The 18,681-nt window shown below is 38.5% G+C and overlaps 1 protein-coding gene across 2 annotated transcripts in view; it reads right to left on the reverse strand.

Annotated features, from left to right (window-relative positions):
• Positions 1–18,681, reverse strand: part of EXOC4 (exocyst complex component 4) — an 811,980-nt gene that overhangs the window by 154,026 nt on the left and 639,273 nt on the right. For both annotated transcript variants that reach the window (XM_004272179.4, XM_049714951.1), the window contains exon 12: positions 17,264–17,400. In XM_004272179.4, coding sequence (XP_004272227.1) covers positions 17,264–17,400 — 137 coding nt within the window. The remainder of the gene's footprint in view (positions 1–17,263; positions 17,401–18,681) is intronic.

Raw genomic sequence — 18,681 nt, forward strand, 5'->3', positions numbered from 1 at the left:
TGAATACGGTTGACATTTTTTAATGTTTTTTCTTAATCTAAAGAAGAAGAATATTTTGTGACATGTAAAAATTATATAAAAGTTAAATTTCAGTGTCCATAAGTACAAAGAACTGTGGCTGACCGGTTCAATTCCTCTTATACCCAAAGTACAAGTCAAATTCTGCCCCACAGAGTTAGAAGTCCAAACCCAACTCAGTTTTCTTTGAGCCCATCCATCCTGGCTCCCATCTGCCCCAGGGTTCAGGAGACAGTTTGGGTCTGTACGTGTGAGATGGTACTGTACGTTTTCGGGATCTAGAATTTTTCATTTTAGCACTCGCTGGAATGAAAAAATTAGCTTAGTGGGATACTATGTTAAAGGTACTCACATCATTTACTTATGTATTTTTTTAAGACTGGTTTAATTCAATAATATGGTATCATATTACTGCCTTCACTAATATTCATAGATCCTGTCTTATTAAAAAACAGTAATCCAAATTAACTAGCACGCTGCCTACCTATATATTGCCCTCAACAATAAATTATTAATTCATATTGTAATGAACATCAATCCCAAAAGCAATTCCAAATATTCTGATTTGAAATATTAGCACTGATTAGCAACATACGGTTACCCTAAAGGGAATTTTTCATTCAAATGGCAAAGTTCCCATCCTAACTAATTGTATTTATTAGTTTATAATTTTGAGATAAATGGGATTATGTGGGTTACAAAATTCCAGGATATATCTAAATAGCCTCAAAAAAGGAGAACTAAATCTACAATAATTATTCCACAAGAGGAGTAGGGTCAATCATCACTACCAGGACCATAATCTACTAATTAATTCACAGCTCAACGGGCCACAGACAGAGCCATCTGTGAAACTATTTGTACCTGTTCCCAGGAGGAAGAGGAAAATAGGTATACCTCTTGGAACAGGTGATAAGGCTGCTATGGGAAGAGTCCCCCCTCTAGACACAGCTGAGTGAATTTCATTCAGAAAACATCTGCTGGTGTCTACTGGCTCTGATGTGCACTGCTTCCTCTCTGGAACAGTTGTGAAATCCAAGTGTGCCTGGTCCCTGGATACAGCTGGGGTGCTGAGTCTTTCATTAGGTAAACAACCAGGGGCAGGTGGGGCTAATTGGATTCAACTGTTTGGCGGCAGCCTGGGCATGATGTTTACTTTCCCAGACTGAATCTTTCAGACACTTCAAAAACTAGGAGCCAAGCTAGATAAATAAACCCCGGACAAGGCTGGTCCAAATTAAGCTACTGTAGTCAATTTTCAACTGTGAACGACTGGACCTGTAGCTGGCCAAACTGCAGTGCATCGTCCAGCAACACTGTGATCATGACAATGATGGATGCAGAAATCAAAGCTGGTACTAGGCTGCTGATTAAAACAAAACAAACACAAACACAAAAACAAAACTAAAAAATCTCTTAAGATAAGATGGAGCAGAATAAATCGGAAGAGCAAAGAAACATCAGGTTGTCTTTCACATCACACTCATCATAAAGAGAGCTTTATGCTATGTATTTCTACCTTGGAATCACAACTTAAGAAACATCTGCTAACTCTGGAGATGGTTGATGGGAAACAGAAACAATTCAAGAGGACCCAGGGAAAAGGACTTGGAATTTCAGAGCTTACAGCAGGTAACCTTTGGGGATAATTTAATAACAACCTTTAAATAGAGAAGCTCTCATATGAAGGGTCGTAATTGTTTGATATTTAAAAAACCAAGAAGAAAATAATCATAGAGTGGACCAAGAATGTAAAATTTCTGAGAAACTTATTTTGTTTGATACTTGATTATTTTCTATTAATGAGTGTAAAAATCCAATAAGGCAGGACGTTGCTTAGTTTATTCACTTCTAGACTCTTAGCTCTAGAGTAACGATGGACTCCAGAAATGCTTAATAAATAATTACTGAATAAAGTAACAGACTGAATGAATGAATGACTGATATTACTGAAGCACAAAGCATCAGGGATGTAACAGATGGCATAAAAATACTTTTTTGCCATCTTCTTAGGAAATATCAACAATATTATCAATGAATTAATTTAAAAGTAAATAATGACAAGAACACCACTTACAGCAACAATAAATAACATTGGCTGAGACTTATTTAGTATTTACCACGAACTAGGCATTCTTCTAAGCACTTTACATATACTAACTCTTTCAATCCTGATAACAACCCTGTGTGCTAGGCACTGTTATTATTCCCATTTGACAGACGATATACCAAGTTACAGAGATTAAGTAACTTTAGTGGCTGATGAGGGTACAGCCTGAACTGAGCCTACAGTGACTGTTCTGGAGTCTGTGCTCCAATTATAATGTCTCTCTGAACTATTTGAAACTTTGCTTGAGTTTCCCATTTCCTCTTTAATTCCACTGCCTCTTCTCTGGGCTTCAGAGACAGACTTAGCTCCTCAAGCACGTACAGCCATCTGCATACTCTGTGACCTGCATACTCTGCGTTCATACATAAATGGTATGAACCTTTCTGAACCTCTGTTTTCTCATTTGTAAGGCTGGAAGAATCTAACCTTCAGAAGTGTTGTGACTGACGAGATGAATCGATGACCATAAAGTCCCCTGAGCAGTGACCATGTACTTTCCAGAGTGTGTATTTCCATTCTAGTCCAGTTTGCTTTGCTTCAAACTGACTGCAACTGGCTCCTCGCTGATCACGGCAGACTGAGTTAGGTGCGGGGAAATTAAGACTGGCTGTTGCTAGGGAATTCGTGGGACACCTGGTTGGGTGGGTGGCATCTGTATTTGGCAGGAAGGCAGTTGACGGGCACTACAAAAGTAAAGCTATTCACTTGATCAATAAACATGAGGGAAAGGCCTGAATGCAGATATCATGCTAAATGTTGGGACAATTATGTGGAAAAAGACATAGTAACTTCCTTCCAGAGCCCCAGAGTTGAGATCAGTAACACATACGTGAATCACTTGGGGACATTTTTGAACTACTCTTGCCCAGGCCCAGGGCTCTGTGGGCCTAGTGTGGGAAATCCAGGTTGTGTGTTTTAAGATCTCCCCAAATAACTCTAATGCGAGTCCACAGTTGAAAAATGGTATTTGAGAGAGAAAGACATGTAAACCAACAACTGATCAAATAACACATAATAAAGAAATTTTAAATTGCAATACACTGGGATAAATATCAAAATAGTTACGGGTAATAAGTTACAGGAACACATAATAAAAGCTCTCATTTGCTGAGTGCTCTCTATGAACCAGATACTGTACATATTTTATAAACGTTCTTTTGTATCTCTTCACTATTTAATAAAAATGAATGTATCAGTGGTAGGTGAACCAAGAGAGCGGGTTGGTTCAGTTTGGTTCATACAGCACAGTTGGTTCATATAGCACAGTTTCAAGAGGCAAAGCGGAAGACAGGCTGGCATGGAGCTTGCAGAGGGTTTCTCGGGCACATGCCCTTGGCTCTTCTGAGGTTCAAAGTTATTTAGCTGGCAAAGACAGCAAGGCCAGCTCAACTAGACTCTCATTCATTCAGGATCCTGGTCTCTGTCTACACAGGAAACCCAAAGGGCTTCACAAGCTGTCACAGCCTACAGTGTCTAGTCTCTGCTCTTTGGCACAAGGGGGCCACTGAGACCTTTTAAAGATACCACTCTGATGACAGACGAGGTAGGTCATCTTCCTTCCCAAGACCTATGATGGTGCTCCTGTATTTAATATGGGAAGTTTAAAAAAACAAAACAAAACTCTTTTCTGCTCATTCTTACCCGACTACATTGTTCACCCCAGTCATTTTCATTTCTCAACCCCTCCTCCACGCATCATGTCCCTACTGCTTGCTCATCCTCTTTGGTCTGTCAAGAATCTCCTCCTTCACTCAATAAACATGTTGAGGGCCAACAAGGTGTCCAGCCCTATGCCAGACCTGGTTTCTGCCATGGCTGATCACAAGTTTATCTCCACGTCGCTCTTCCTTCATGCCCTGGCATGAGTTCTCAGGCCTCTTTGGAGAAGTAGTAAAACGTGGACCCTGGGGATGGTTACACCTTCCCCTAAGAAAAACATGTTTGTGTCTTATATCAACTGAGCCTCTGAGATTAGAAGATGTTTTATTTGTATTTTCTACCAGGCCCAACACAATGCAGGAAGGCAAAAAAAAAAAAAAAAAAAAAAAATTGATGAACTGATGCTAAATTGGAACAGACAGAAACTTTAAAGAACTGTGATTTTCCACTGTCAAATGACTATTCTGGGACACATAAGCTGCTGCTCATACCTCAGGACAAAAGGGGGACAAAGGGAGAGAAGCACTCAGCTTGGAAGTAGCAGACCAACAGACCAACTGCCTGATCACTAATGCAGAGCTCCAGAGAATTCTCAGCTGAGCTCTCCTTTAAGCCCCAAGGGGTGTGACTAATTAAGAAAAGACTTCTAGTCCTCACCTCACTTTTAGGAAACCTCTCTTTATCCAAAGCACGTAACATGACATCATTACATAAAACAGGCTTTCTCTCCAGAGTGAGGGGCTCAGAGAAAGGTGAGATGTTTTTGACCTTTCCCCAGATCTTCAAACTCCCAGTGGACACTCAGGTTCTCATGGTAAACTTGGAAAACATGCCAGCTCTCAGCAGAGGGCATTGTGAGCTTATGGACTGGATCCTTTCAGTAAAAGATATCTGCTGAGAAAGAATCGGATGGAAATGTTTCCCTGCTGCCTTCCTCCTTCCCCAGTGTTACAGCATTTTGGATCATTTGAATTGTATATGGATTTCTATTTAAGTCAGTCATTTGCTGGCAGCGAAACTAGAACATTTCCTGTTTTTCCTGTCACTGTAATCAGGATTTGGCTGTCCAAATTAGGACTGCCCTAATTACTCTTCAGCAGGTGCCAATCTGGGGGAGGGCAACAAATGCGAAGAGAGGAAGTAAGGACACTTTGCATCTTCAGACTCGTACAATGAGGAAACACTTTCTTCCGAGCCTGGAAAACCTGATTAAGTAATAGGTAAAAGGCACCATGGGGTTATATGTTGTGTGTGTGCGCACGCTGTTGTGTAACAACTATGTAAATGATTTTCTACTTAATTCCCTTCAAAGCTTCACAGAATTACTTTTCCCAACCCTGAGATAAATTCATCCAGGGCCTGTAATTCAGCAACTGTGGGAGACTACTACAGATAATACCCTGTATAAGGAATGATGTGATAGTGGGCGCCAATAAGTGGACATCATTCCAGAGAATCTGGCCATGAGGGATACCAAAGCGGTACAGTCTCTTCGGGGAAGGATCATGATGCTTGATGACCACAATATACCAAGAACCAAAAGCAATGGGTATTTTCCAAGAACTGGGAGAACACCAGTAAGAAATTTAAGTCTCTGAGAGAGTGGATGATGCAATATAGGGTGTGGTCATAGATGGTAGTAAAGGTAATCTCTGTCATCATCGTCACCGGCATTATCAAAATAGCAGCTCATCATTTGGGAGGTGGGGCTTAATATTTTGTTGAAACAGTTCTAAAAGGTTAACATTTTCAAAACAATCCTGTGAGGGAAAAACTATTATTATCTTTTCTCACAGATGGGAAAACTAAGGCACAGAGAGGCTGAGTGACTGCTCAAGGTCATATAGCTAATAGGTGAAAAAGCTGGTATTCAAATTTAGGCCCCAGAGACTTCTCTTGAACTAGAGTCTGGATTTATTGTTAGAAAAACACACGAGATCTTGAGTTGAGCGTCCTGTGAGGAGCAGCTTCAGTGCACGCCCGAAGCTGAGCCATTTCACGAGGAACTCTGGTCTGAAGGGCTGGGGCAAGGCCTCTGCACGGGGCCTGCTATGAGCAAGTGAAACAGACTAAACACAAAGAGAAAAAAGGTGGATGGGCTAGGCCAGAGGTGAGATTGCCAGATTTATGTCCTTTCCAGATGAAATGTGGATCCTCTAGCAACAGGAGTGATGGAAGATTTCCCTAAATCTGCCTTCAAGCTTTTTCCTTGATTGATCTGTGTGACGAGAGAGGACCTTCAAGATGGCGGAGGAGTAAGACATGGAGATCACCTTCTTCCCCACAAATACATCAAAAAATACAGCTACATGTGGAGCAAGTCCTACAGAGCAACTACTGAATGCTGACAGAAGACCTCAGACTTCCCAGAAGCTGTGTGGCTGACAGGGTCTTGGTGCTCTGGCTGGCTGTCAGGCCTGAGCCTCTGAGGTGGGAGAGCTGAGTTCAGGACACTGGACCACCAGAGACTTCCCAGGGCCATGTAATATCAGTCGGCGAGAGCTCTCCCAGAGAACTCCGCCTGAACGCTAAGACCCAGCTCCACTCAATGACCGGCAAGCTCCGGTGCTAGACACCCCATGCCAAACAACTAGCAAGACAGGAACACAACCCAACACATTAGCAGAGAGGCTGCCTAAAATCATAATAAGTTCACAGACACCCCAAAACACACCACCGGACGTGGTCCTGCCCACCAGAAAGACAAGATCCAGCCTCATCTATCAGAAAACAGGCACCAGTCCCTTCCACCAGGAAGCCTACATAACCCACTGAACGAACCTTAGCCACTGGGGGCAGACACCAAAAACAATGGGAACTATGAACCGGCAGCCTGAGAAAAGGAGACCCTAAACACAGTAAGTTAAGCAGAATGAGAAGGCAGAGAAATACGCAGCAGATCAAGGAACAAGGTAAAAATCCACCAGACCAAAAAATGAAGAGGAAATAGGCAGTCTACCTGAAAAAGAATTCAGAGAAATGACAGTAAAGATGATCCAAAATCTTGGAAATAGAATGGAGAAAATACAAGCAACGTTTCATAACGACATAGAAGAACTAAAGAGCAAACAATGATGAACAACACAATAAATGAAATGAAAAATTCTCTAGAAGGAATCAATAGCAGAGTAACTGAGGCAGAAGAATGGATAAGTGACCTGGAAGATAAAACAGTGGAAATAACTTCCACAAAGCAGAATAAAGAAAAAAGAATGAAAAGAATTGAGGACAGTCTCAGAGACCTCTGGGACAACATTAAATGCACCAACATTTGAATTATGGGATCCCAGAAGAAGAAGAGAAAAAGAAAGGGACTGAGAAAATATTTGAAGAGATTATAGTATGGGAAAGGAAATAGGCAATCAAGTCCAGGAAGCGCAGAGAGTCCCACACAGGATAAATCCAAAGAGTAAACACCAAGACACATATTAATCAAACAATCAAAAATTAAGTACAAAGAAAAAATATTAAAAGCAGCAAGGGAAAAGCAACAAACAACATACAAGGGAATCCCCATAAGGGTAACAGCTGATCTTTCAGCAGAAACTCTGCAAGCCAGAAGGGTGTGGTAGGACATACTTAAAGTAATGAAAGGGAAAAACCTACAACCAAGATCTCTACCCAGCAAGGATCTCATTCAGATTCGACAGAGAAATTAAAACCTTTACAAACAAGCAAAAGCTAAGAGAATTCAGTTCCACCAAACTTCTCTAGGCAGGGAACACAAGAGAAGGAAAAGACCTACAATAACAAACCTAAAATGATTCAGAAAATGGTAATAGAGACATAGATATTGATAATTACCTTAAATGTAAATGGATTAAATGCTCCAACCAAAAGACATAGACTGGCTGAATGGATACAAAAATAAGACCCGTATATATGTGGTCTACAAGATACCCACTTCAGACCTAGGGACACATACAGACTGAAAGTGAGGGGATGGAAAAAGATATTCCATGCAAATGGAAATCAAAAGAAACCTGGAGGGCTTCCCTGGTGGCGCAGTGGTTGAGACTCCGCCTGCTGATGCAGGGGACACAGGTTCATGCCCCGGTCCGGGAAGATCCCACAGGCCGCGGAGCGGCTGGGCCTGTGAGCCATGGCCGCTGAGCCTGCGCGTCTGGAGCCTGTGCTCCACAACGGGAGAGGCCACAACAGTGAGAGGCCCGTGTACTGCAAAAAAAAAAAAGAAACCTGGAGTAGCAATTCTCATATATGACAAAATAGACTTTAAAATAAAGACTATTACAAGAGACCAAGAAGGACACTACATAATGATCAAGGGATCAATCCAAGAAGATATAACAATTGTAAATATTTATGCACCCAACATAGGAGCACCTCAATACATAAGGCAAATACTAACAGCCATAAAGGAGGAAATCAATAGTAAGACAATCATAGTAGGGGACTTTAACACCCCAGTTTTACCAATGCACAGATCATCCAAAATGAAAATAAATAAGCAAACACAAGCTTTAAATGACACAGTAAACAAGGTGGATTTAATTGATATTTATAGGACATTCCATCTAAAAACAACAGAATAACTTTCTTCTCAGATGCTCATGGAACATTTTCCAGAATAGATCATATCTTGGGTCACAAATCAAACCTAGGTAAATTTAAGAAAATTGATATCATATCAAGTATCTTTTCCAACCACAATGCTATGAGACTAGATTTCAATTACAGGAAAAAACTGTAAAAAATACAAACACATGGAAGCTAAACAATACACTACTAAATAACCAAGTTACCACTGAAGAAATCAAAGTGGAAATCAAAAAATTGCCTAGAAACAAATGACAGTGAAAACACAACAACCCAAAAACTATGGGATGCAGCAAACGCAGGTCTAAGAGGGAAGTTTATAGCAATACAATCCTACCTCAAGAAACAAGTAAAATCTAAAATAAACAACCTAACCTTACATCTAAAGCAATTAGATAAAGAAGAACAAAAAACCCCCAAAGATAGCAGAAGGAAAGAAATCATAAAGATTAGATCAGAAATAAATGAAAAACAAATGAAGGAAACAATAGCAAAGATCAATAAAACTAAAACCTGGTTCTTTGAGAAGATAAACAAAATTGGTAAACCATTAGCCAGACTCATCAAGAAAAAAGGGAGAAGACTCAAATCAACAGAATTAGAAATGAAAAAGGAGAAGTAACAACTGACACTGCAGAAATACAAAGGATCATGAGAGATTACTACAAGCAAATCTATGCCAATAAAATGGACAACCTGGAAGAAATGGACAAATTCTTCGAAAAGCACGAACTTCTGAGACTGAACCACGAAGAAATAGAAAATATAAACAGACCAATCACAAGCACTGAAATTCAGACTGTGATTAAAAATCTTCCAACAAACAAAAGCCGAGGACCAGATGGCTTCATAGGAGAATTCTATCAAACATTTAGAGAAGAGCTAACACCTATCCTTCTCAAACTCTTCCAAAATATAGCAGAGGGAGGAACACTCCCAAACTCATTCTACAAGGCCACCATCACCCTGATATCAAAACCAGACAAAGATGTCACAAAGAAAGAAAACTACAGGCCAATATCACTGATGAACACAGGTGCGAAGATACTCAACAAAATACTAGCAAACAGAATCCAACAGCACATTAAAAGCATCATACACCATGATTATGTGGGGTTTATCCAAGGAATGCAAGGGTTCTTCAGTATACGCAAATACATCAATGTGATACACCGTATTAACAAACTGAAGGAGAGAAACCATATGATCATCTCAATAGATGCAGAAAAAGATTTGACAAAATTCAACACCCATTTATGATAAAAAACTCTCCAGAAGCAGGCATAGAGGGAACTTACCTCAACATAATAAAGGCCATATATTACAAACCCACAGCCAACATAATTCTCAATGGTGAAAAACTGAAACCATTTCCACTACGATCAAGAACAAGACAAGGTTGCCCACTCTCACCACATATTATTCAACATAATTTTGGAAGTTTTAGCCACAGCAATCAGAGAAGAAAAAGAAATAAAAGGAATCCAAATCAGAAAAGAAGAAATAAAACTGTCACTGTTTGCAGATGACATGACACTATACATAGAGAATCCTAAGATGCTACCAGAAAACTACTAGAGCTAATCAATGAATTTGGTAAAGTAGCAGGACACAAAATTAATGCACAGAAATCTCTGGCATTCCTATACACTAATGATGAAAAATCCGAAAGAGAAATTAAGGAAACACTCCCATTTACCACTGCAACAAAAAGAATAAAATACCTAGGAATAAACCTACGTAAGGAGACAAAAGACCTGTATGCAGAAAACTATAAGACACTGATGAGAGAAATTAAAGATGATACAAACAGATGGAGAGATATACCATGTTCTTGGATTGGAAGAATCAACATTGTGAAAATGACTATAATACCCAAAGCAATCTACACATTCAGTGCAATCCCTCTCAAACTACCAATGGCATTTTTCACAGAAGTAGAACAAAAAAGTTCACAATTTGTATGGAAACACAAAAGATCCCAGATAGCTAAAGCAATCTGGAGAAAGAAAAACAGAGCTGGAGGAATCAGGCTCCTGGACTTCAGACTATAGTACAAAGCTACAGTAATCAAGACAGTATGGTACTGGCACAAAAACAGAAATATAGATCAATGGAACAGGAGAGAAAGCCCAGAGAGAAACCCACACACGTATGGTCACCTCATCTTTGATAAAGCTGGCAAGAATACACAATGGAGAAAAGACAGCCTCTTCAATAAGTGGTGCTGGGAAAACTGGACATCTACATGTAAGAGAATGAAATTAGAACACTCCCTAACAGCTTACACAAAAATAAACTCAAAATGGATTAAAGACCTAAGTGTAAGGCCAGACCCTATAAAACTCTTAGAGGAAAACATAGCAGAACACTCTATGATATAAATCACAGCAAGATCCTTTTTGACCCACCTCCTAGAGAAACGGAAATAAAAACATAAATAAACAAATGAGACCTAATGAAACTTAAAAGCTTTTGCACAGCAAAGGAAACCATAAACAAGATGAAAAGACAACCCTCAGAATGGGAGAAAATATTTGCAAACGAAGCAACTGACAAAGCATTAATCTCCAAAATATACAAGCAGCTCATGCAGCTCAATGTCAAAAAAACAAACAACCCAATTCAAAAATGGGCAGAAGACCTAAGTAGACATTATTCCAAAGAAGTTATACAGATTGCCAACAAACACATGAAAGAATGCTCAACATCACTAATCATTAGAGAAATGCAAATCAAAACCACAATGAGGTATCACCTCACACCAGTCTGAATGGCCATCATCAAAAAATCTACAAACAATAAATGCTAGAGACGGTGTGGAGAAAAGGAACTCTCCTACACTGTTGGTGGGAATGTAAATCGACACAGCCACCATGGAGAACAGTATGGAGGTTCCTTAAAAAACTAAAAATAGAACTACCATATGACCCACCAATCCCACTACTGGGCATATACCCTGAGAACACCATAACTCAAAAAGAGACGTGTATCACAATGTTCAGTGCAGTACTATTTACAATAGCCAGGACATGGAAGTAATCTAAGTGTCCATAGATAGATGAATGGATAAAGAAAATGTGGCACATATATACAATGGAATATTACTCAGCCATAAAAAGGAATGAAATTGAGTCATTTGTTGAGATGTGGATGGACCTAGAGACTGTCATACAGAGTGAAGTAAGTCAGAAAGAGAAAAACAAATATCGTATATTAACGCATGTATGTGGAACCTAGAACAATGGTACAGATGAACCGGTTTGCAGGGCAGAAGTTGAGACACAGATGTAGAACAAACGTATGGACATCAAGGGAGGAAAACCGTGGTGGGGTGGGGATGTTGGTGTGCTGAATTGGGCGATTGGGATTGACATGTATACACTGATGTGTATAAAATTGATGACTAATAAGAACCTGCAATATAAAAAACAAACAAGCAAACAAATAAACAACTAATACTAAACTTTCTTTGGGTTATTTGTATGGAAATATGTTAATATGTTTCAGACATTACATGAAATTTCTAAAAATCTTATATGATCCGGTATAATGTTATAAGTCATAATTCTAGTTATTACTTTAAAATGTATATCTCAGAAATAACTAAATTTCCTTGTCAATTACATTATTATGAACTTTCATCAAATCTTTAACCGTGGTCATTTTTAAGTCTTTTGTCATTTACAGACAGTTCTGGGTGTACTGATGGTTTTGCAAAAATGTTCCTATAAAAGGGTTTCATCTTCAAGGAATTCATGGAAAAGACTGACAAGTACAGGTTTCTGGTAACTGACTATACTGCTGAACTGAATGAATAAGCATTTTCAGAACTCTAATGGAAAACTGATGAATTCATAAAAGTGCTAACAAAAGATCAAGATAAAAAAAATTAATTACATGGGACTGAGTGAACTGATGAGGATGATTATAATTTTTGTGACTTTCTGTTTGAATCAAAAAAAAAAATCCCACAAGGACTCAGAGGCAAAAAATATACAAATCAATTTTCACTGCAAAGTAAAGGAGCTGTTACAGTGGAGGATTCCTGGACTGAATGTCAATATTATGACACAGTATGAGTGTGTTTCGTGTTTGGTAATTGCAATCAGTGTTGCTTTTGTTGTGGTCATCCATTTACAATGCTTGGTGTCAGTTTATCTCTTATAAAAATAAAATACAGTGTGTGTGTGTGTGTGTGTGTGTGTGTGTGGAAAAAAAAAAAAAGAGACATGTATCACAATGTTCATTGCAGTACTATTTACAATAGCCAGGACATGGAAGCAACCTAAGTGTCCACAGACAGATGAATGGATAAAGAAGATAAAGAAGATGATAAAGAAGATGTATATTCCAATATACAATGGAATATTACTCAGCCATAGAAAGAAATGAAATTGAGTTATTTGTGGTGAGGTGGATGGACCTAGAGTCTGTCATACAGAGTGAAGTCAGAAAGAGAAAAACAAATACTGTATGGTAACATATATATATGGAATCTAAAAATAAAAATGGTTCTGAAGAACCTAGGGACAAGACAGGAATAAAGATGCAGATGTAGAGAGTGGACTTGAGGACACGGGGAGGGGGAAGGGTAAGCTGGGATGAAGTGAGAGAGTGGCATTGATATATATACACTACCAAATGTAAAACAGATAGTTAGTAGGAAGCAGCTGCATAGCACAGGGTGATCAGCTCGGTCATTTGTGACCACCTAGAGGGATGGGATAGGGAGGGTGGTAGGGAGATGCAAGAGGGAGGAGATATGGTAATATATGTATACGTATAGCTAATTCACTTTGTTATAAGGCAGCAACTAACACAACAATGTAAAGCGATTATACTCCAGTAAAGATGTTAAAAAATATACTAAAAGTTATGGAGTGGAAAAAAAAAAATAAAGAAAAACATATGAACCCCTGAAGTACTGAGTAATATATGGTCATCAATCTCAAAGGAAGTCTCAAGACGTATGCCCCCCAAAACTCTCAACTTAGCCCTGTCCTGTTGAACATTTTAAAAAATGACACACACAAAGAAACTAAAAGATTGCTAATAAAATGAAGAATGACATGGAATTTGGAGGAATAGCTATGATTTTTTGATGACAGAATGAGGATTCAAAAATATCTCAATAGACTGAAATGATGAGCTAAAAATAACATTAAATTTAACGGCTACATGTGAGATCTTGAATCTAAGTTAAAAAAAAAATCCCTGCAAATATAGCTTAGAAAAGGTAAGGTTAATTTCAGCTACGATTTCTTCTTATATTTCCGTATTCCCTACAGCCAACCAGTGGCCATGCCCTACAAATTTACCCCCTTAATTTACGTTTCTCGGTCTGCCCCTTCCCCTCCGCTTTCCCAGCCTCTCCTCTAATTCAGGCACTCTCTGCCTCTCTCCCCTCCACCTCCACACTCTTGCCTTTCCAATCCATTTTACACAAAGCTCAGAAAAACCTCCCTAAAGCACAGGTCTTCCCTGGAATTCCCTGTTTACTGACCTTCAGTGGTTCCCACTACCGAACTTTGAAAGGTCACGTTCCTTAAGCCTGGCATTCAAAAGCCTCCATTTTGGCTTAGCCATCTTTTCCAAAACCCAAACATTCATCACTTGCTCATCCTTTTCCTGCTCTTCCCCACCACCTTGACATTGTTCTGGTTCCTTCACTCCTTTAGCTCCTTCAGTTTTAATCCTGTCTAAATCCTCCTCATTCTTCACAAACTCTAGGTTTGTAACCTTCACCAAACCTCTCTTGTTCTCTTTAAGTAATTTCTTCCTCCTAGAGCATGTCATCATTACCTATCTTACCATATTTTCTGTCATAAATTGATGCTGTGGATACATGTCTGATTTCTTTGTCCCCTATTTTCCTTTCTATCCTCAACCAAGGACGTAAGCTCATTAAAGGTATAATCTGTAACTGATGGACTTCTTTATTCCCACACACTCACATGCAATGATGTGTGTCTGGCACTGGGTCCTGCACAAAGAAGGCAATGGTTTTGCTGAAGAACAAGAGCACACTTGGAACATTGGGCTCAGAGTGGAGTACTCCTTTTTTAAGATAGATACTACCAGACTAATGGTAACAGAGAAGGAAGAGTGGGATGGTTTGCAGACCCAGGACGTATCAGAAACCAAGGATGTTCTGTCTAGGGGAAAAGAAAAACAAAACAAAACTACTAAATGGACCATGATAGCCATCTTCACATATTTAAAGGGTTTTCATGTGTAAGGATGAAACTGATTTGGAATCACTACAGAAATAAGAACTATGTCCAATCTGAATATCATTTCAAAACAAGAAACTGTTCAACGGTGACCACTCTGCTTTGTGGGTTTAGTAAGCTTCCTATCACTTGACTTGTGAGGCAGGATCATAAATGAGGAAAAGGTCACCTACAATCAATAAGGTGCCAAGCTATACAAACTTTTAAAAAGATTTCTTTCAAAATAACAAGAACAACAATAATATATAAATGACCATCAGTGGGACTTAGAGTCTATTGTCAATTTTGCTATATCTTGGGCAGGTTAGGTAACATCTCCATTATAATTAATACTCACTGGCATTATTATTTGTTAGAAATTATGGGCTGCCCTTAATGAAATATAAGAAAAAGAAGACATGCCTTGCTTTAAAAAAAAAAAAGCTTAAAATTCAATGCAGGTTAAAGTAAAAGTAAATTTTTAAAGTATGTTATTTGACTGTCATTTGGTAGATGTGACATTCATACAACCATTTTGGAGTTAACTCTGTGGCCCAGAAATTCCACTCTTAGACAACTAACACAAGGGCAGTGGCTTTTAAAATTTTCGTTTGGGTATCTCTTAAAGGAATTTTGAAAAACTATATTCTCTTTCCCACATTTTAAAATTGAAATTTAGCTGTTTTTTTTTTTTAGCATGAGTTTAATGGTTACAAAATATTGAATTTTGGCACATTATAAATATTGACTCTTTAAATCACTATTTTAAGCGTAACCAACAGAATCTCAATACCATAGGGATTTGAATGGGCATGATACATTTAAAACACACAAAAATAAACTCTTTTTTAATGGTTAGGTATTTTTCATTTTTCTCTTTCAGTTATTATTTCTATTTCATTTCCTCACCAAGTTTTACCCTATTGGAATATATCTTTATGCTTTAAAGTACTTTACCATTACTCTATTTGTAGTTTTCTGCAAAAAATAAATTATTTGTACAAATTAAAATCTAAAAAATTTAAATTAAAATTTTCTTTACCAAAAGACTAAATGTTAACATATCTTTTGTTTGAAGTGCCATTAGAATTATCAGTTGGTACACAACTGCATATAGCACACTTGTTGATTATGTGTATGATTTTAATCTAAAAGTATTATCATTCCTGATGAATAATTACTGAACAAAAAAAGTAAAATATTATTGGGAATGCATCTCTCTGAGTTTCTTTTCTTTATTTGGTTCTTGTAACTGTGGATAAATATTACTTATTGCAGGAGTGAAGGAGGTTAAGCATTAATCTATGTTATATTCCTTGGCCAGATTAATCTTCCCTGAACACTGCTCCCTGGTTTACTTATAATGGCTCCTTATCATCTACTAGTCAACATCTAAATTTCCAAGTCTTATTATTTTTTTTTTCTTTGGCGGTACGTGGGCTTCTCACTGTTGTGGCTTCTCCAGTTGCGGAGCACAGGCTTCGGACGCGCAGGCTCAGTGGCCATGGCTCACGGGCCCAGCCGCTCCGCAGCATATGGGATCTTCCCAGACTGGGGCACGAACCCGTGTCCCCTGAATCGGCAGGCGGACTCTCAACCACTGCGCCACCAGGGAAGCCCCCCAAGTCTTATTTTTTAAGATCCTTTGTTATATGGTCTTACTTTTCCTATTCAACATTACTTCCTACTACCTTCTCCTAGGAACTCTGTTCCATTCAAACCTCCTCCTCCTTTAATCCCCCTCTGAATACCAGGCAACTACGTTTGTGCTTCCTCTTCATCCCTGCAATGCCCCTGTTTATTCTTTCCACCTCCCTAAATCTCACCCATCTTTCTAAGGTCCAGAACCTAACTCACGTTCTGTGAGATCTTTCCTGACTCCAATCAGCCTGTCACTCTTTTTCGTGTTTTATTCCTTCTGCTCTTATAGTCTGTATTGTACAAGTAGTACCTGATGATATACTATACTGTACCCATCTATCCTTAATTATACATCACATAAAATTTAGTATTTTATTATACATTCTTTTCTTCTCTAATTGTTTCATGTCTTGTCAACCAGACCATAATTTGTTCCTATTATTACCTTTTTACAAGAAGTGCTATGATCTTTTCCACAAGCTCAAAGAGGTTTGTGAACTCAGAGAAAAGAAATCAGAGGGAAAACTAAAGGTTTTCAAGTTCATAACAATGATTTTTCATTTCCATTGATGCTAAACAGGGTAACCATCCTTTCATGACAGTTGGAAGGCTATAGGTCAAACATCAGGAGGAATACGTTTGGACAGACTAAAAAGAAATCATATTATAGATTATTAAGGGTTACTAAGAGTTCCAAATTGCTTTACTTTAAAGATCTTTTAGAATCACAGGAGGGGCTAATCAAGATCCAGAATTTCCTTGAGGAAGACACATCTTATGATTCTAGACTTTCATAAAAACCAAGGCTGACACTTCATCGAAGCCACCCAAAGGCAGTCCTAAGCGGCTCTGTCCCTTTGTACCTTCCATTCCCTCTGCTGGTACGACTATACGTGTCTAGGAGACTATTTCTTTGGCACATGTTCTCATCAGGCCTCTTGACAAACTCAAGGATGGTCCTTTTCTACAATGACGGAAAGTTAGGCTATAAAGGCAGTATCAGCCACCACCCCAAAGGTCAAGTTCTAAATTGATGTTGCTTAGCTTCCAACGGAAGCTCTACCTGTAGGCTGCAGTGCAGGTGTCCTTGTACTCCTGTAGCTTCACGCACACCATGTTGAGGAACTGATCCGAATAGGCACTCAAGTCATGCATCAGGTTCATGAGGTCTTGCACTGTCTTCTCTACAATGATTGTGCTCTGGAAAAGAACACAGAGAGGACAAAGAAACTCATGAGTGTTTTGACTCGAGTAATGTTTACGACAAGGAAGGGCTACTGAAAGGATGTGATCACTTAAGACACTTGAGCTTTCCTAGAAGGATGTGACATTTAAAAATACTCCTGAAAAACAACAACAAAATAAGTATCTTACATAGTGCTAATCTTCCAAAGACCTGAGAAAGTGTTTTTTATGGAAGGACACAGGACAGGGAATTTCCTATTGATTTCATGGAATTCTTGGCATCTACAAGATATCTCTGCGGCTTTTAAGAAAGAAAATGCATATTCAGTTGGAGCCTGATTTATCACCCCCAAGGTTATACTTTGAGATGAGGGACTCATGACAGGCAGCATAAAGAAAAAGCCTTCTAGGATTTGTTTTTTAAAGTTTCAAAACCATCAATCTATTAAGAATAACAACTAACATTTGTATTGTGCCTTACAGCTTGTAGAATGTTTTCACATATACAGCATATGTTACCTCACTTGAAACTCACAGAATAATCATGATAATCATGAACACTTATTAGATTCTTACAAGTGTGAAGCTGAGCTAGGCACTCTACATGCTTTATGTCCTTTAATCCTCTCAACGCACCTACCTATTGGCTGAATCCCTTAATCATCCCCAGTGTAAAGAGGAGGAAACAGGCTTAGAAAAAGAAAGAAACAAAGCAAGGGCTCCAGACTTTGCTCTTTTAGCTATACCTTTCTGCCTCAAACTTTTTCTCATGACATCATAGTATTTCCTGTTGTTTTTGTCACTGTAGAAGCAGTGTCCAAAGAGACTCAGACATGTTTTTAAACTGAATTAAAGGAATATCCAAGGGAAAAAATAAGCCCATCTTAGACACTGATAGTACTGTGCAGCAAATTGGTGTTATATCTGAAAAGAGGCATATTCAATAAATTCTAAATCTTTGGTTAAGAAAAGACAGAGTTGTTTAAACCATTAGTTCATGCCTCTTTTGAAAGAAGCACAATTACACTGGAGTAAATATTAATCACATGCTTAGAAGCTTGGAATCCTTTGGTCAATAACCGGTTTGATGAATATGTATTTATTTATATAGAATTCCATAAGCAATGTAGACTTAGCCATAAAAGTAAACATTAAAAATATTTTTTCCAGCCTGACACTAACCTTTGAAATAATCAAAGGCATTTTATTATGCTTAAATACAGACTATAGGGTACAGCATTTGGGTTAGCTTTTCTTTTTCTTCTAAACATAAAAAGAATGGATAAACATGTACAG

The sequence above is a fragment of the Orcinus orca genome, chromosome 9 (assembly GCF_937001465.1).
Source record: "Orcinus orca chromosome 9, mOrcOrc1.1, whole genome shotgun sequence".
NCBI classification, from domain to species: domain Eukaryota; kingdom Metazoa; phylum Chordata; class Mammalia; order Artiodactyla; family Delphinidae; genus Orcinus; species Orcinus orca.